Source organism: Solanum dulcamara, chromosome 10 (genome assembly GCF_947179165.1).
Source record: "Solanum dulcamara chromosome 10, daSolDulc1.2, whole genome shotgun sequence".
Classification (NCBI taxonomy): domain Eukaryota; kingdom Viridiplantae; phylum Streptophyta; class Magnoliopsida; order Solanales; family Solanaceae; genus Solanum; species Solanum dulcamara.
In genome coordinates, this window is record NC_077246.1 from 29,259,637 (window position 1) to 29,272,584 (window position 12,948).

Below are 12,948 nucleotides of genomic sequence, written 5' to 3' on the forward strand. Positions count from 1 at the left end.
CTCAAGAAAAAACGAACTCAAAATTTTTAAAAAAATTTGGCATAGTTTCTTTTGTATTGAGGACTATCTCAAATTAGTCAGCTAACCAGAAACATATATATGAGCTCACAGGGTGTCATAACATTCGTATGCATGAAAAATAATAATTAAAATATAAGGCTCATCTTATCCATACATAAACATAACATTTCTTATTTTTACCTTTCTTTATCTTTTCTACATCTTCGCCTTAAGTGCACTACATAAGTTTCGAAACTCGTAGACATGAATCATATAAGACATTAAGCCTGAAATATCAACATGATGTCATGATCCAAAATGCTCTAAGCCTTGATAAAACCTACACCAAATCCAATAGGCGAACCGTTTTCATTATTATCATACAAAAGCAAACATAAAACAATAATAAATTATAAATGATGTATCAATACAATAGGATATGGAAAATTCAATTGAGAACAACCCAATATTGGGTGATATGAGTCAAGAGCACCTAACTGAAAGTACATACAACGTGGGATATCTATTAATTCTTTCAACAGAAAGGGGGAAAATGTCTTTATACTAATATGATTATAGTAACCCATCATTAATTTTTATTTGGCTAACGATAAAATTCGTTTAAATAGTAAATATTTTTATTTCTCAATATTTTTTGAATTAAAGAAGGATAAGCGTTTGCTAATATGATCATTGGTTTTAAAATTAAGATATAATAATAATAACATCATAAAACACAAAAACAGTTACATTTATCAAATCACAAAAATATCATCGATGGAGTTATTGTTGACCATTTTTCATATCAACTTTTTAATCAGAAAAAATATTAACAAATGTTTATCCTATTTCAATTTGAAAAAGATTAAGAAATAAAAATATTTTCTATTTCATTACAAAAAATTAAATTATTATCTAAAAAATAAATAAATGATGAGATTACTATGATCTTATGTATATGATCTATATTATTAGTTTAAAAAGTATATATGTAATTCTGTTTTAATTGATAAATTTATTAAGAAAAAAAATCAATTTCCACTTTTATATTAGTATAAGAGATTTTTCAATAAAAAAATGTTTCTCTAAAAATAATATTTTATTTTAAAAAATAATGTGTTTAAAAAGAAAAAGAAATAACATATATATATATATATATATATATATATATATATATATATATATATATATATATATATATATATATATATATATGAAGAAAAGGGGCATATCTGATCCAAAAGTAATAATTGGGGCTTTTTTGGGGAAAAAATATTAATGATGGAGGCATTTTAAGACCAGAATATTAACAAAAGAAACATTTTTTGAACTAAACTATTAACAAAAAATACTTTTTGTTCAATTTCATATAGTAGAACATAAAATAAACATACAGTTAAATTTTTTTTAAAAAGCACAACATATTGCCATGCTAGTAACTTTTATTTACATGAAGAAATATAATGTGTTAATAAAGAAAATTTTGGCATATCACAGGTAGGTGTGTTCATGGTTCGATTTGTTTCGGTTATTGGTTAAAATCAAAATCAAATCAATTCAATTGGTTTTCAAAATTCTAAAACCAAACCAAACCAAGAAAAAAAAATAACCGTCGGTTTGGTTCAATTTTTTTGATATTTTTGTTTGAAAATAATAAATTTATTGAAGTCATTCACATCCCGATAGACAACAACACCTAGTACATGAACAATCCACAGAAAAACTACTATAGATTTAATTAAGCAATATTAGAGTTATTATTACACGGAAAAAATAATTCAGTTAAGCAATATTAAAGTTATTATACACCAAAGATCAAAAGATCAAATTTTTATAGTAAAAAAATAACCCTCCAAACTCAATAATTGAGGAACCACCTAGTGGAAGGGTACAAGAAACTTATATGCCAAAATTTAAGTGTTGAGTTTGAGAAAATGATAAAGTTAAAGATTTAAGTTAATTAAAATTTAATAAAATATTTATATTTTATTTATAAATCATATATAAATAATTATGAAATTTAAATATATAATTTCTCGGTTCAGTTTAATCATTTTTGCGGTTTATTTTTAGTAAAATCAAAATCAAATCAAATATTATCGTCGTTAAAAATTTAAAACCAAACTTAATTAAATCAAACCAAATATCATTTTTTTAAAATTGATTTGATTTATATTGCGATTAAATTTAATTTTTAACCATAACCATGAACAACTCTAATCACAGGTACACACATACTAGTTGAAAATAAAAAATGGTTATCTTTATCCGTGGAAGGCAAGTAGGGGTAGATTTGTGAAAAGAGAGATACTGAAATTTGAAGGAGAAGTGGAGGGGGAATTAAGGAGAAAGATTCAAATTTAAGGGTACCCTTCACTCAAAATAGGTTAACAAATCAGACAGCGGACCACTAAAAACGCAGAGCAAATTCGTACTCCCTACTTACTTTCTTTAGCAACTAATACAATCCCCCGCTCCCCCTCTCTACAAAATTATTATCTGAGATTTCCAACGTCTTATTTTGCTTTAGAAGAAATCTTGTGATTTTGATGTGCCATTCTTGTAAGGGACTCATCTTTGACTAAAGAGAAGGTATGATTTTTGTTGATTATCTTCCAATTTCGGCTACCATCTGAAATCTCAAGTTTGTGTTTCTCATCGAACTTTTTATTCTGTGTCTATTTTTGGATGGGTACGTATGTTAATATCTAGGTTTCTTGGAAACTCGCTTTTGTTTCTTCTTCATAGAAACTTTGCCCGAAATATCTAAATGCGCCTACACCATATCTCTTACTTTTAAAAACACTGCATTTGCTCCTTAATTACTTTAAAATGGTAAGCTTTTATTTGAGTTCTTGATTAAATATTTGATTCTTATAATAACCCAAAGTCTCCTCATGATGGACTTGCACATTCAAGTTTACTTCCTTGTCCAATTTCTTATTAATTTTTTTCTTTTCCTTCCTAAAAGCTAATCTTTGGATACACCCGTATATTAATATTTGGATTTCTTGAAAATTTTGTTGTATTAAATTGTGGCACAGGCGGGGATAAGGTCTGAGTACACTCTACACCCTCCCTAACCCCACTTGTGGGATCACACTGGGTATGCTGTTGTTGTTTTGGCTATAAACTCAAGTTTCAGTTTGTTAAAAATGTCTTAAGATTTTGTGGAATAAGTTCTGCTTCATATTTCTCAGTACTAATTGAAGACAGTACAAGGTCTAATACCCAAAAAGAAGGAAATTTTTTGATTGTAGATCTTTATTTATTTGGATTTGCTTCCTTTTCTGAATTCACTGTCCAACATGTTAATTAATTGTAGGTAAGTGGTAGTAATGGGGAGAAGTCTGAGCCCAATACTTAGAAGAGAGCTGGAGAATTTGGATAAGGATGCTGAGAGTAGAAAATGTGCAATGAAAGCATTGAAGTCATATGTGAAAGAGCTAGATTCCAAGGCAATCCCTCTATTTCTTGCCCAGGTTTCTGAAACTAAAGAATCCAATGCATCATCAGGAGAATACACAATTTCACTTTATGAGGTACTTGCCCGTGTACATGGACCTAAAATTGTTCCTCAGATTGATAACATCATGAGCACTATTATCAAGACCCTGACATCCAGTGCCGGATCTTTTGCCCTTCACCAAGCTTGTTCAAAAGTTGTTCCAGCCATTGCGAGGTACAGTATGGACCCAACGACACCAGAGGAAAAGAAAAGATACATTATACATTCCCTCTCAAAGCCCCTTTCAGATTGTCTTCTGGGGAGACAGGAGAGTTTATCTTCTGGAGCTGCTCTCTGCCTAAAGGCTCTGGTGGATTCTGATAATTGGCGGGTTGCTTCAAATGAGATGGTTCATGAGGTTTGTCAAAGAGTTGCTGGGGCTTTGGAGAATCATACACAAACTAATTCTCATATGGCTCTAGTCACTTCATTAGCCAAACACAATAGCTTAATTATGGAAGCTTATGCAAGATTGTTGATACAGTCTGGATTACAAACTTTAAGTAATAGCAGTGGAGAAGGAAATTCTCAAAACAGATTGTCTGCCATTCATATGGTCAACTCTTTGATGAAGTATTTGGATCAAAGAAGCATACATTCTGAGCTCAGAATGGTTATTGAGGAGATGGAAAAATGTCAATCTGACAAGATGCTTTATGTTAGAGGGGCTGCATTTGAAGCATTACAAACTGCAAAGAGAATATTCTCTGAGAAGGGTACAAAATTTGAGAGAGATGTAGATTCAATGACTGGATCCAACTTTGACAGTAGAGGGAACATGAGGAGAAATCTGCGGGGTTCTGGTGACCAGTCATCTTTAACTGCATCACCGGAATCACGCACAATTAATTCCTTTGCTGACTATGAACCATTTATGGACTCCCCTGTTTCAATCAATCAAGGTACTTATGTTTTGAGTAATGATAGGAGTGTGAATCGAAAGCTTTGGAAGAAGAGTGCAAATGGTGGTGTTGATGTCTCTCTAAAGGATGGCATCTTTTCTGAATTCACACGTGGAAATGGTGTCATAAACTCTGAGCACAATGTGGTTCATGATACTGGAGATAACACTGCTGAATTTGCTGGATTTTTGCCAGGATCTGCCCGAAATGGTTTTGTCAGAAGTGCTACTCCAAGTCCTCAGGTAAAATGTGTTATTGAGTGTTGTTCGTTATTTGCTCAGTTTATAATGTTGGAAGTTTAAATTGCTTTACTATTTCTAAAGTCCAAATCAAATTTTAGCAGATGTTTGTTGGAACAACAGGCAGCATACAGATCTGAGGCCTAATATTTCTAACAAGCAAATACATTTATCAAAATTACAGGGAGTCTGTTGGAGCTAAAAAAGTACCTTGTGTATTATTGATGAACAGAAGATAGAACTCAATTATTTGAGTTGCTAAGGGGATTAAAGAAATAAACAAAATAGATGGTTCCCTCTAGTTCATCTGCCACAAAACTAATTAAATAGCAATGCCATTCTTAGAAGTAAAAACTTTGATGTATATGATTTCTCTGGGATGTGCACAGAGAAATTCTGTAATTGTTTTAAGTTAAATAACATATTTTACGGGATTTCAGAATATAAATGGAACAGATAAGTAAAATCTTTGACACATTGAATTTATGTGCTTCTAGTATGGTACACTATTTAATATCTATTTAATGGGTGCCCTAACATGGTTGACATTTCTCTTTTTTGTGCTTCAGAGGTCACGTTCTCATGTTAATGTCGAAAGTGTGAAGATCTTTGCAACGCCAAGAAAACTTATTCATCTCCTTCAGGATGCCAATGATGTGAACTCATATGTTTCTGAGAGGAAAACCAGAAGGTTTAGGAGTCCGTCCTTGTGCAGGTGTGAACGAAGCCCAGGAAAGACTGAAGTAAATGGCCTCTTCCATTGTAAAAGGCGTGAGTATAGAGATGAGACAACATCTAATGATGGGAAACACTACCATCTGAACTCTGAATCAGCATCTTCAACAGAGGATGCTCAAGCTAGTGGAGATTTGCAAGTATCTTCAAATGATGTTGCCCATAACGGAACAGAATCTCAAGGTGTCATTCCCCAAAAAGGCTATGCTTCTGCTTGCATATTGATTTTTGGTATCTTAGCTGTACTGTTCGCAGCATTCATACTTTCGTTGTGGATAGGCAATCAAGATCAAAGCTACAACCTTGTTCCCACCTAAAATATGTAGTCGGTCTTCTATAATAGATCCCGCTCTTAGATAGTGGGTACTAAATAGGACCTTCAGTATCTTAATTTCTTATTGAGCATTAATATACTTTGTTACAGAACTAGTACTCTATCATCAGAATTGATTATTTGGATGCTAATTGAAGACTTGCTTTTTCATGCACTGTCAATAGGCTTGGTTCCTCACATCTGTTTAATTGTCCATTTAAAATAAACTTGCTGTCTATAGCTTGTTCAGTAAATTGATTCCATGAGCAGATGAATAAAATAATATTTGTAAGCTTTACTTGAGTCAATCAGGTAAAACATGGGCAACAGGACAGACAGACCTATGTTTTAAAACAACCAAACATTATTTATAGCTAATATCCACAACAGACCTCTCTTTCTAACAATCAAATAGTTCTTCATAGGATTTATAGCTTAATATCCACATCAGATCACTCTTTCAAGTTAAATCAAGTGTATCTGCTTGATTTATGGTTTCTGTGTTCTAATGATGTTGCCATCTCTTGATTTGCTATAAGAAACTCTATTCTGTAAACATGTTGATCGGCTTGGTTTGCTGGTTCAGAACTTCACATATTTGGGTTATGCAAACTTTGTTTACCTCTCCATTCTCTCTGAGATTCTATGATTATTGGTTGAAGCAAAGCGGCTTGCCCAACACATATGTATGAGTATCTTCCATAACTTTCATGTCTTGAGCCAGGACTCAGCAAGTACACTTCTTTGAACCCGTCCCGTCCTACTACCACTGAGTTTCGTCTTCCCTAATCATGAATAATTATCAACATGTCAAGATCAATTAGCAGCTAGAATTCAGAAATTGCTTAATACTGATTCATTCCATGAAGATAGTTTACCCGATCAATGAGTGTGAAGTTCCTAGGAGCACTTTTATAAATTTTGCTCATTTCATCAGTCAAATGCTTGTAGTTGTCTGTTTCTTCACCCTCCAACTCTTTTTCTGTGTCTCTTGCAATTTTCTCTGGGCTTTGATTTTTTGTACCCCAGCTTGAGAATATTTCCCCAAAAGATCTCTTAGAAGGCTGATTTTTCATCTTCCCAAAGGCAGGAGGAATAATACTGAAGTTAGCTAAAAATGGAGGGTTGCTGAAGAAATCTGAGCCTTGCAGTCCCACTGCATAGCTTGCTTCTGGTGTGCTTACTGTCAGATGGCTAAGAACCGAACCCATCATCCGGAGGCTTGCCATACCTAAATTAAAGATTTTAATCTCTGAAGTTAAAAGATCTTGTTGCAGAGTAACCATATATTTAGCTTCAATGTTTCCATCTGAACTTGTGCAAATCAATTCCACCTGCACCTCCAACAAGTCTAGCCAGCCAATTCAACAACATACTGGGCACTTGTAAACCATTCATAAATAAATAGTACATATCTAAAAGAAACAAAAGGCACCTGAATATATCCTTGAGGATCTCCTTTAACTTGATGAAGAGCCCAAGAACTTGGCGACCATGAGAAACCTTCATCGTTCTCGCAATTGCAGGTGAGTGAAACTCCTCCTTCAATGATAGCTAAACCATTCTGTCCTTCTGAGACAGTGGTATGCAGCAACTCCATTGTGCCTCCATGCCACATTTGAGCTTTGTATGATGTGATCAAACCACTTGGAAGCATCAAGTTAGCTATACTTCCATTCTCCAATGCCATGCGGACAACACAGCTGTCATTAACCCCTGTGAAGGTGACTCCATGTCCACTGAACTCACTTTCCAAGTATTCCGTGTTGATGTGTGGGTAAGATATTGAAGCTACCCCTGGCAATGTAATATTTCTTGTTAAGCTACTGTAGTGGAGGGGACTGCAGAGAGGAGGAGGAAATATGGATATGCTTTTGCTCGGGGATCTAGAAATGGGAGAACCGGAAATTATATTTGGAGAGAGGAGACAAGTGTTAATGGCAGCCATCTCAAACATAGCAAGAAAGAATGTGGTGCATTAGGAGATGTGAAGATGACCGAGTTCTGTTATCTTTGTTCTATGATATGATGATTCTTAACTTGTATTTGGATAACTTTTGGTTGGCTATGGCCTATGGTTGAAGGGGTTTGTGGATTATGCCCCCTTTATGTGTATTTTGGACATTTCTTGATATGATATTTTTGGTGGTGGTACCTACTCAATACTCCCTCTCTTTTTCAGGGTAGGATTTATGGGTGTAAGTAACATGTGGATTCTATTAACATGTGTAACCTTAATATTCAGTTGAAAGAATATATCTCTAGCTCAACCATCTTTTTAACAATCAACTCACTGAATTTGCTTGGAAGCGAAGAAAAAACCGTTGAAATAAGTATTCACCAAATCCATTTTTATTTTGGAATTCTCAGATTGATAACTACAATTACTCTTCAGGTGGAGCAAAAACAGTAAAAAAAAAAAGAAGAGGTCTTTTCAAGCGATAGTGCAACAACTTTTTCTCGAGAAATAACCAAGTATATTTGGCATTGCTGTTTCTTGACAAAGAATTCAGGAGAGACAGAAAGCTTGTAAAATAAAGATATACATTAAAAAAAGTTCTAGATGAGAAAATCATAAATTGTCATGCTCAATAACTTGTGCTCCTCTCCACTCTTCACCAGGATTCACAACAAGAGGAACCAACATTGACGCAGGGCCTGTGCAGATAAAGTAATCCTTCCCATACTTTTCTGCAAATGAACCTGGACTTGATACATAAATATCTTCAAAGCCCATACGTATTATCCTGAAAAAGAGCTCACGACCCTGGAAACAAAAAAAAAACATTTAAGTTTTCTGTTGTTTCTAAAGATAGCTTTTCTGCACTTTATTCTCTCTTAAGACAGATAATTTTAGAAGAAGCTGGATGTTGTTTTCGATGACTTCATTTCTGCACTTTATTCTCTTGAGACAGATAATTAAAGTTGTGACAAATTTGATCTTAAGATGCTAATACATAGAGATAAAAAGTGTTAAAATGACATCTGTTCATGTTGGTTCTTCAAATTTTGGGGTTGAAGACGTTAATTTTAGTAAGAGGAGCATTTACAAACTAAAGGAACACCAAAGCAAGAGAGCATAAATTAAGTATCTAGTTAGGAGAGTGTTTGTTTTGAATGTTCTACCTGATCAATTGTTTCATATTTTGAAGGTATTGAATTATAAAATTCCTTCGCTTTTTCTTGTGGTGGAACAGTGTAAAGTCTACTGAGCTTGTGCTTGAGGACGGTAATGGGCACATCTTGAGTGGACCATATGCCAGGCTTGTTCTCCGGTTCCCAACCAAAAGAGAAGATACCAGGTTCCTCAGTTTTCATAGCTTCCCCTGGAGATAAAATTTCAAAGGGAGAAGACAAAGGAGGATGTGTGCAATAAGTGCAGCTGCGGAGTCCTTGTATTCCTGTGCCCCCTCTTGTCTTAGACATCAAATGGCTTAGTATAGCAGTCATTAACTTGACAGGCTTTCGGCCATTGTTCTTCACTATAACTGCTGTTGCCATACTCAATGGATAGAGTGAGACCACATAGTTAATATCTAGAGTCCCTCGGCTGCAGCTCAATTCAACCTGCCCATAACAGTGAGTGCTAGGATCAAGAATGAAGATAGTAGTGCTATATTTTCTGAACAAGGGATGGAATTAAAGGATCAAGAACCATTTTTTTTAATTGTTGAATGAAGGATCAAGAAATTCAATTCTAAAGAGATAATTGGTAGGGGTTGTTGAATCATTTAGTCATATGTATATCTACCATTCCAATCAGAAAGTAAACATATATATACCTGGAGAGTATCAATAGAGTCAGAATCAACATCTGTGACAGTCCAAGGTGTTGTCTTTGGTATGGGTGGTTTAGGGTCCAAGATTTCATTGATTACCAAAGCAATGCCACCTCTGGAATTAGGAAGGGTGTAAAGAAGTTCCTCAAAGCCATCATCTTTCCAATAAACTTTAGGCTTGTAAGAAGTGATGTGTGCATTGGGTATTTGTAGCTTCACTGAACTTCCATTTCTAACAGTCAGCTCAACTGTCCCTGCATCTGTAAATTTGATTCCTTTACGACCAAATTTCTCTTCAAGAATCTCGTGAGTAAAAGTGGTAGTGCTGCCTGAACAAGCTTTAATTACATTAAGCTTAGGTAGAGAAAGAGATAAAACAGCTGCAGCAGCCATTCGAGAAGAAGAAGAAGAAGATGATTTTGGGAGCTTAGCTTCCACAAACATACATCAGTGAGGTCATACTGGCTAAGCCTATCCCCACCTCCTCCTTATTTTCTCCACTTACAGCGACCCATCTATTTTTCTTTTCTTAAGGCCCAAGGGGAGTGTAACATGTTTTATTACTCTTATAAAATTGTTCCATCAAACCACCCAATTACAATACTAGTTTCATGTTTACCTTAAAATACTTAATTAAAAAAAAATTATATTACAATATGATAAATTTTACATAAATATAAATTCCTTCGGTAAATAAAAAGAATTATGAACTTACAATGGGTCATCAACTAATAAGACGTCATTGCATCTCTTTGTCTTCATTTTTTTCTTCTTAATTTCTTTCCCCACTACTTCGATGAAATGGTTTTGATTGTAGAGACTTGTAATGTTTCTTCTGCTAAAGACTTTTATTTATTAGAGAATCCAATTATTTTTACCATCTAAACTTCTACAAAACAATTTTTGTTTACAAATCACGCAAATATTGATTAAGAACATACCAACTTACTTAGAAATATGACATTGCATCAGAGACAATAATTTCGCAAAAAACTAATATCCTTGAAAAAGTTTAGTCTAAATTGCTTCACTTACTATATCATCAAGTACTACGAGACTTTAAACATCACTGCTTAATTATACCTATACAAAAAAAAAATCGTAGTTTAACCGAAATCAGTGTTGAAACTATCAATAATTTAGATGAATTCGAATGAAAAATAAGTAAAATATTGAGCATAATAAACTCCTAGAGAAAATGAATGAATATATACCTGAGAAAAGAGAGTACATAACAAAGAAAGATGGAAATTGCACTATGTCGACACATGAAGGGAAAAAAGGTTACAGATCAATCTATTAAGAAGGTGACTTTTAGGGTTAGTTTGGCCTTGTGAGAAACTCATATTATGAAATCATATGAGATGAAGTCAAATTTTGTTTGGACATATAATTTGGATTTTTAAGTTGTATTTTTTGCTCATATACATAAAAATTCTATAAGTTGTGAAAATTATCAAAATCACCCCAATTCTTTATACAATGTTAAGCAAAAGTTCATAACCAAAGTATAAATACACTATCACAAAGCCATTCTTAAAAAACACAACATTTATTTATTGAACTTTAGTTCAAAGCGAAATGGTCTGGTGGACCCTTGTACTTGTATGAATTTTTATTCTAAACCATTCTACTTACCTCTTTGTCATCTAAACCCCAGAACTCCACGAAACACAACATTTTAAACACCATTTTTGCATTGGTGTTGTGCGTGTATCACAAACTCTTACATGCCATTAAAATAATAATACTTTAATACACGTTGGAAATGACGTGTATATAAACAAACAAAAGGGCGTATATTGAAGGGTCATATAGACATCTCTACTTTTCGCCTTCCTGTTTCCCCATTCTCCGGCGACTTCTCCGACGGAATTTGTCCATTTTTTTGTTCAATTTCTTTGATTTTCAAGTAATCTTTATAAGATTTCTAACTTATTGTCGTGTTTACCTGTGATTCTTTTTGTTAGTATGCATATACTTGTGTTTCCGTTTGTTTTTAGGATCAAGTTACATTGATTTCTTCATATTTTTTTAGGAATTTTTCTTTGTTTCTGTCACAATCCAATCCCGTAGGCCGTGACTAGTGCTCGAGTTGGGCACCCATACATACCCTTAGCCCCACTTAGCATGTTAGCAGAAGAAACAAGTGTAGAAATCAAAAGAGGTTACTAGGAAGCACATAAAAGCAGATGTAGCACACGAAGGCCGTTAAGGCCGTCACGGAACATAAAAGTTCAAAACATATACAAAATCCACAAATACATATCTACAGACCTCTACAGAATGCTAGCATAATCATATGATGGGATAGGGCCCCGTCTTACCCCTGACCAACTATACAAATATGCAACAGAAGAGTTAGTACCAAGATAGGGCTCCGAATAAAGGAACACCGTCAAATAGCAGAGTGGATGTCCTAAGAAAGCGAATTGGCAACTCAAACGTTTGTAACTACGGGCATGTAATGCAACCCCCAAGGAAAGGGGATCAGTACGAAAAATATACTGAGTATGTAAAGCATGGACTGTAATAAATAAAGTCATAACCAGAATAAAATGTTCAGAAAATGAGCAAAATGTCCAGAATGTCAAAATACTTATCACAAACACAGATAATACATGTGGAAAAACATATGTCATATCCGGCCCCATTACGGGACGCGGTGAATAAAACATGGTCGCCATCCCATCGCCGATGCCACAACATAACATAACTCCAGAGTAGAGAATATAACCATAACAGATCATATCATATCAGATGGCCATATCATATCATATCATCAGACATCAACATATGTGTACATGGCACAACATAACTCCATAACCCATGTACAGGGCGTACCTTCTCCCTCACATCGGGGCATGCCGAACAAGGCAGAAAAGTACACACGATCATGTATATCTTGGCTCGGGCTCAGTGAAGGAAGCATTGAGGCATCCACGAGTAGAGTAGTGAGAAACTAAATGCAATTTAAATCATATTTGAGACTCGATGGAATGATCAAAATGAGTTATCATTCAAAAATCAAGACAAGCGCCATATCAAGTACCTTTTGAATGTTACTATGGATTGTATCAAAATAGAACCTCTGGAAATCTAGAACATTGGCCATTCAAGTGGCTCTAAGAATAGAAACTTACTTGGAAGAATATAAAAATCATATATTTGTTTCATAAAGACCATACCAAAATAAAGGAAGATAGCTTCCCATTTTTACTACTCTCCATCATATAGAAGTCTTGAGAGCCATAACTCCACTATTATGGAAGTCCTAACATTAGGAAGTAGATAAGAGTCATAAATCATGCTCAGAGCTTTATAGATGGGATAACCCCTAAAACTTACATCATGTAGTACTTTTCTCAAAACATGCCAAGAGAAGGAAGGGGTAGCTTTACATATTTATGCCAAAGACATGCCAAAAGAAAGAAGGTAGCTTCACATACCTCTTATGGATTACTCTTAACCA

At 34.3% G+C, this 12,948-nt stretch overlaps 3 protein-coding genes across 3 annotated transcripts; 1 reads left to right on the plus strand and 2 right to left on the minus strand.

The window, feature by feature from the left end:
• The first annotated feature begins 2,281 nt into the window (after positions 1-2,281).
• LOC129904946 (protein SINE1) lies at positions 2,282-5,879 on the plus strand. The gene is made up of 3 exons (XM_055980355.1): positions 2,282-2,592; positions 3,326-4,652; positions 5,219-5,879. The coding sequence occupies exons 2-3, from the start codon at positions 3,339-3,341 to the stop codon at positions 5,699-5,701; spliced, it is 1,797 nt and encodes a 598-aa protein (XP_055836330.1). The 5' UTR covers positions 2,282-2,592; positions 3,326-3,338; the 3' UTR covers positions 5,702-5,879.
• Positions 5,880-5,968: 89 nt separating this feature from the next.
• On the minus strand, positions 5,969-7,759 carry LOC129904947 (protein NDH-DEPENDENT CYCLIC ELECTRON FLOW 5). The gene is made up of 3 exons (XM_055980356.1): positions 7,133-7,759; positions 6,576-7,031; positions 5,969-6,482 (listed from the first exon to the last, which is right to left on the minus strand). The coding sequence occupies exons 1-3, from the start codon at positions 7,652-7,654 to the stop codon at positions 6,288-6,290; spliced, it is 1,173 nt and encodes a 390-aa protein (XP_055836331.1). The 5' UTR covers positions 7,655-7,759; the 3' UTR covers positions 5,969-6,287.
• A 392-nt stretch (positions 7,760-8,151) lies between these two features.
• Positions 8,152-10,000, minus strand: LOC129904948 (photosynthetic NDH subunit of subcomplex B 2, chloroplastic). The gene is made up of 3 exons (XM_055980357.1): positions 9,480-10,000; positions 8,824-9,264; positions 8,152-8,464 (listed from the first exon to the last, which is right to left on the minus strand). The coding sequence occupies exons 1-3, from the start codon at positions 9,918-9,920 to the stop codon at positions 8,270-8,272; spliced, it is 1,077 nt and encodes a 358-aa protein (XP_055836332.1). The 5' UTR covers positions 9,921-10,000; the 3' UTR covers positions 8,152-8,269.
• Positions 10,001-12,948: the final 2,948 nt, after the last annotated feature.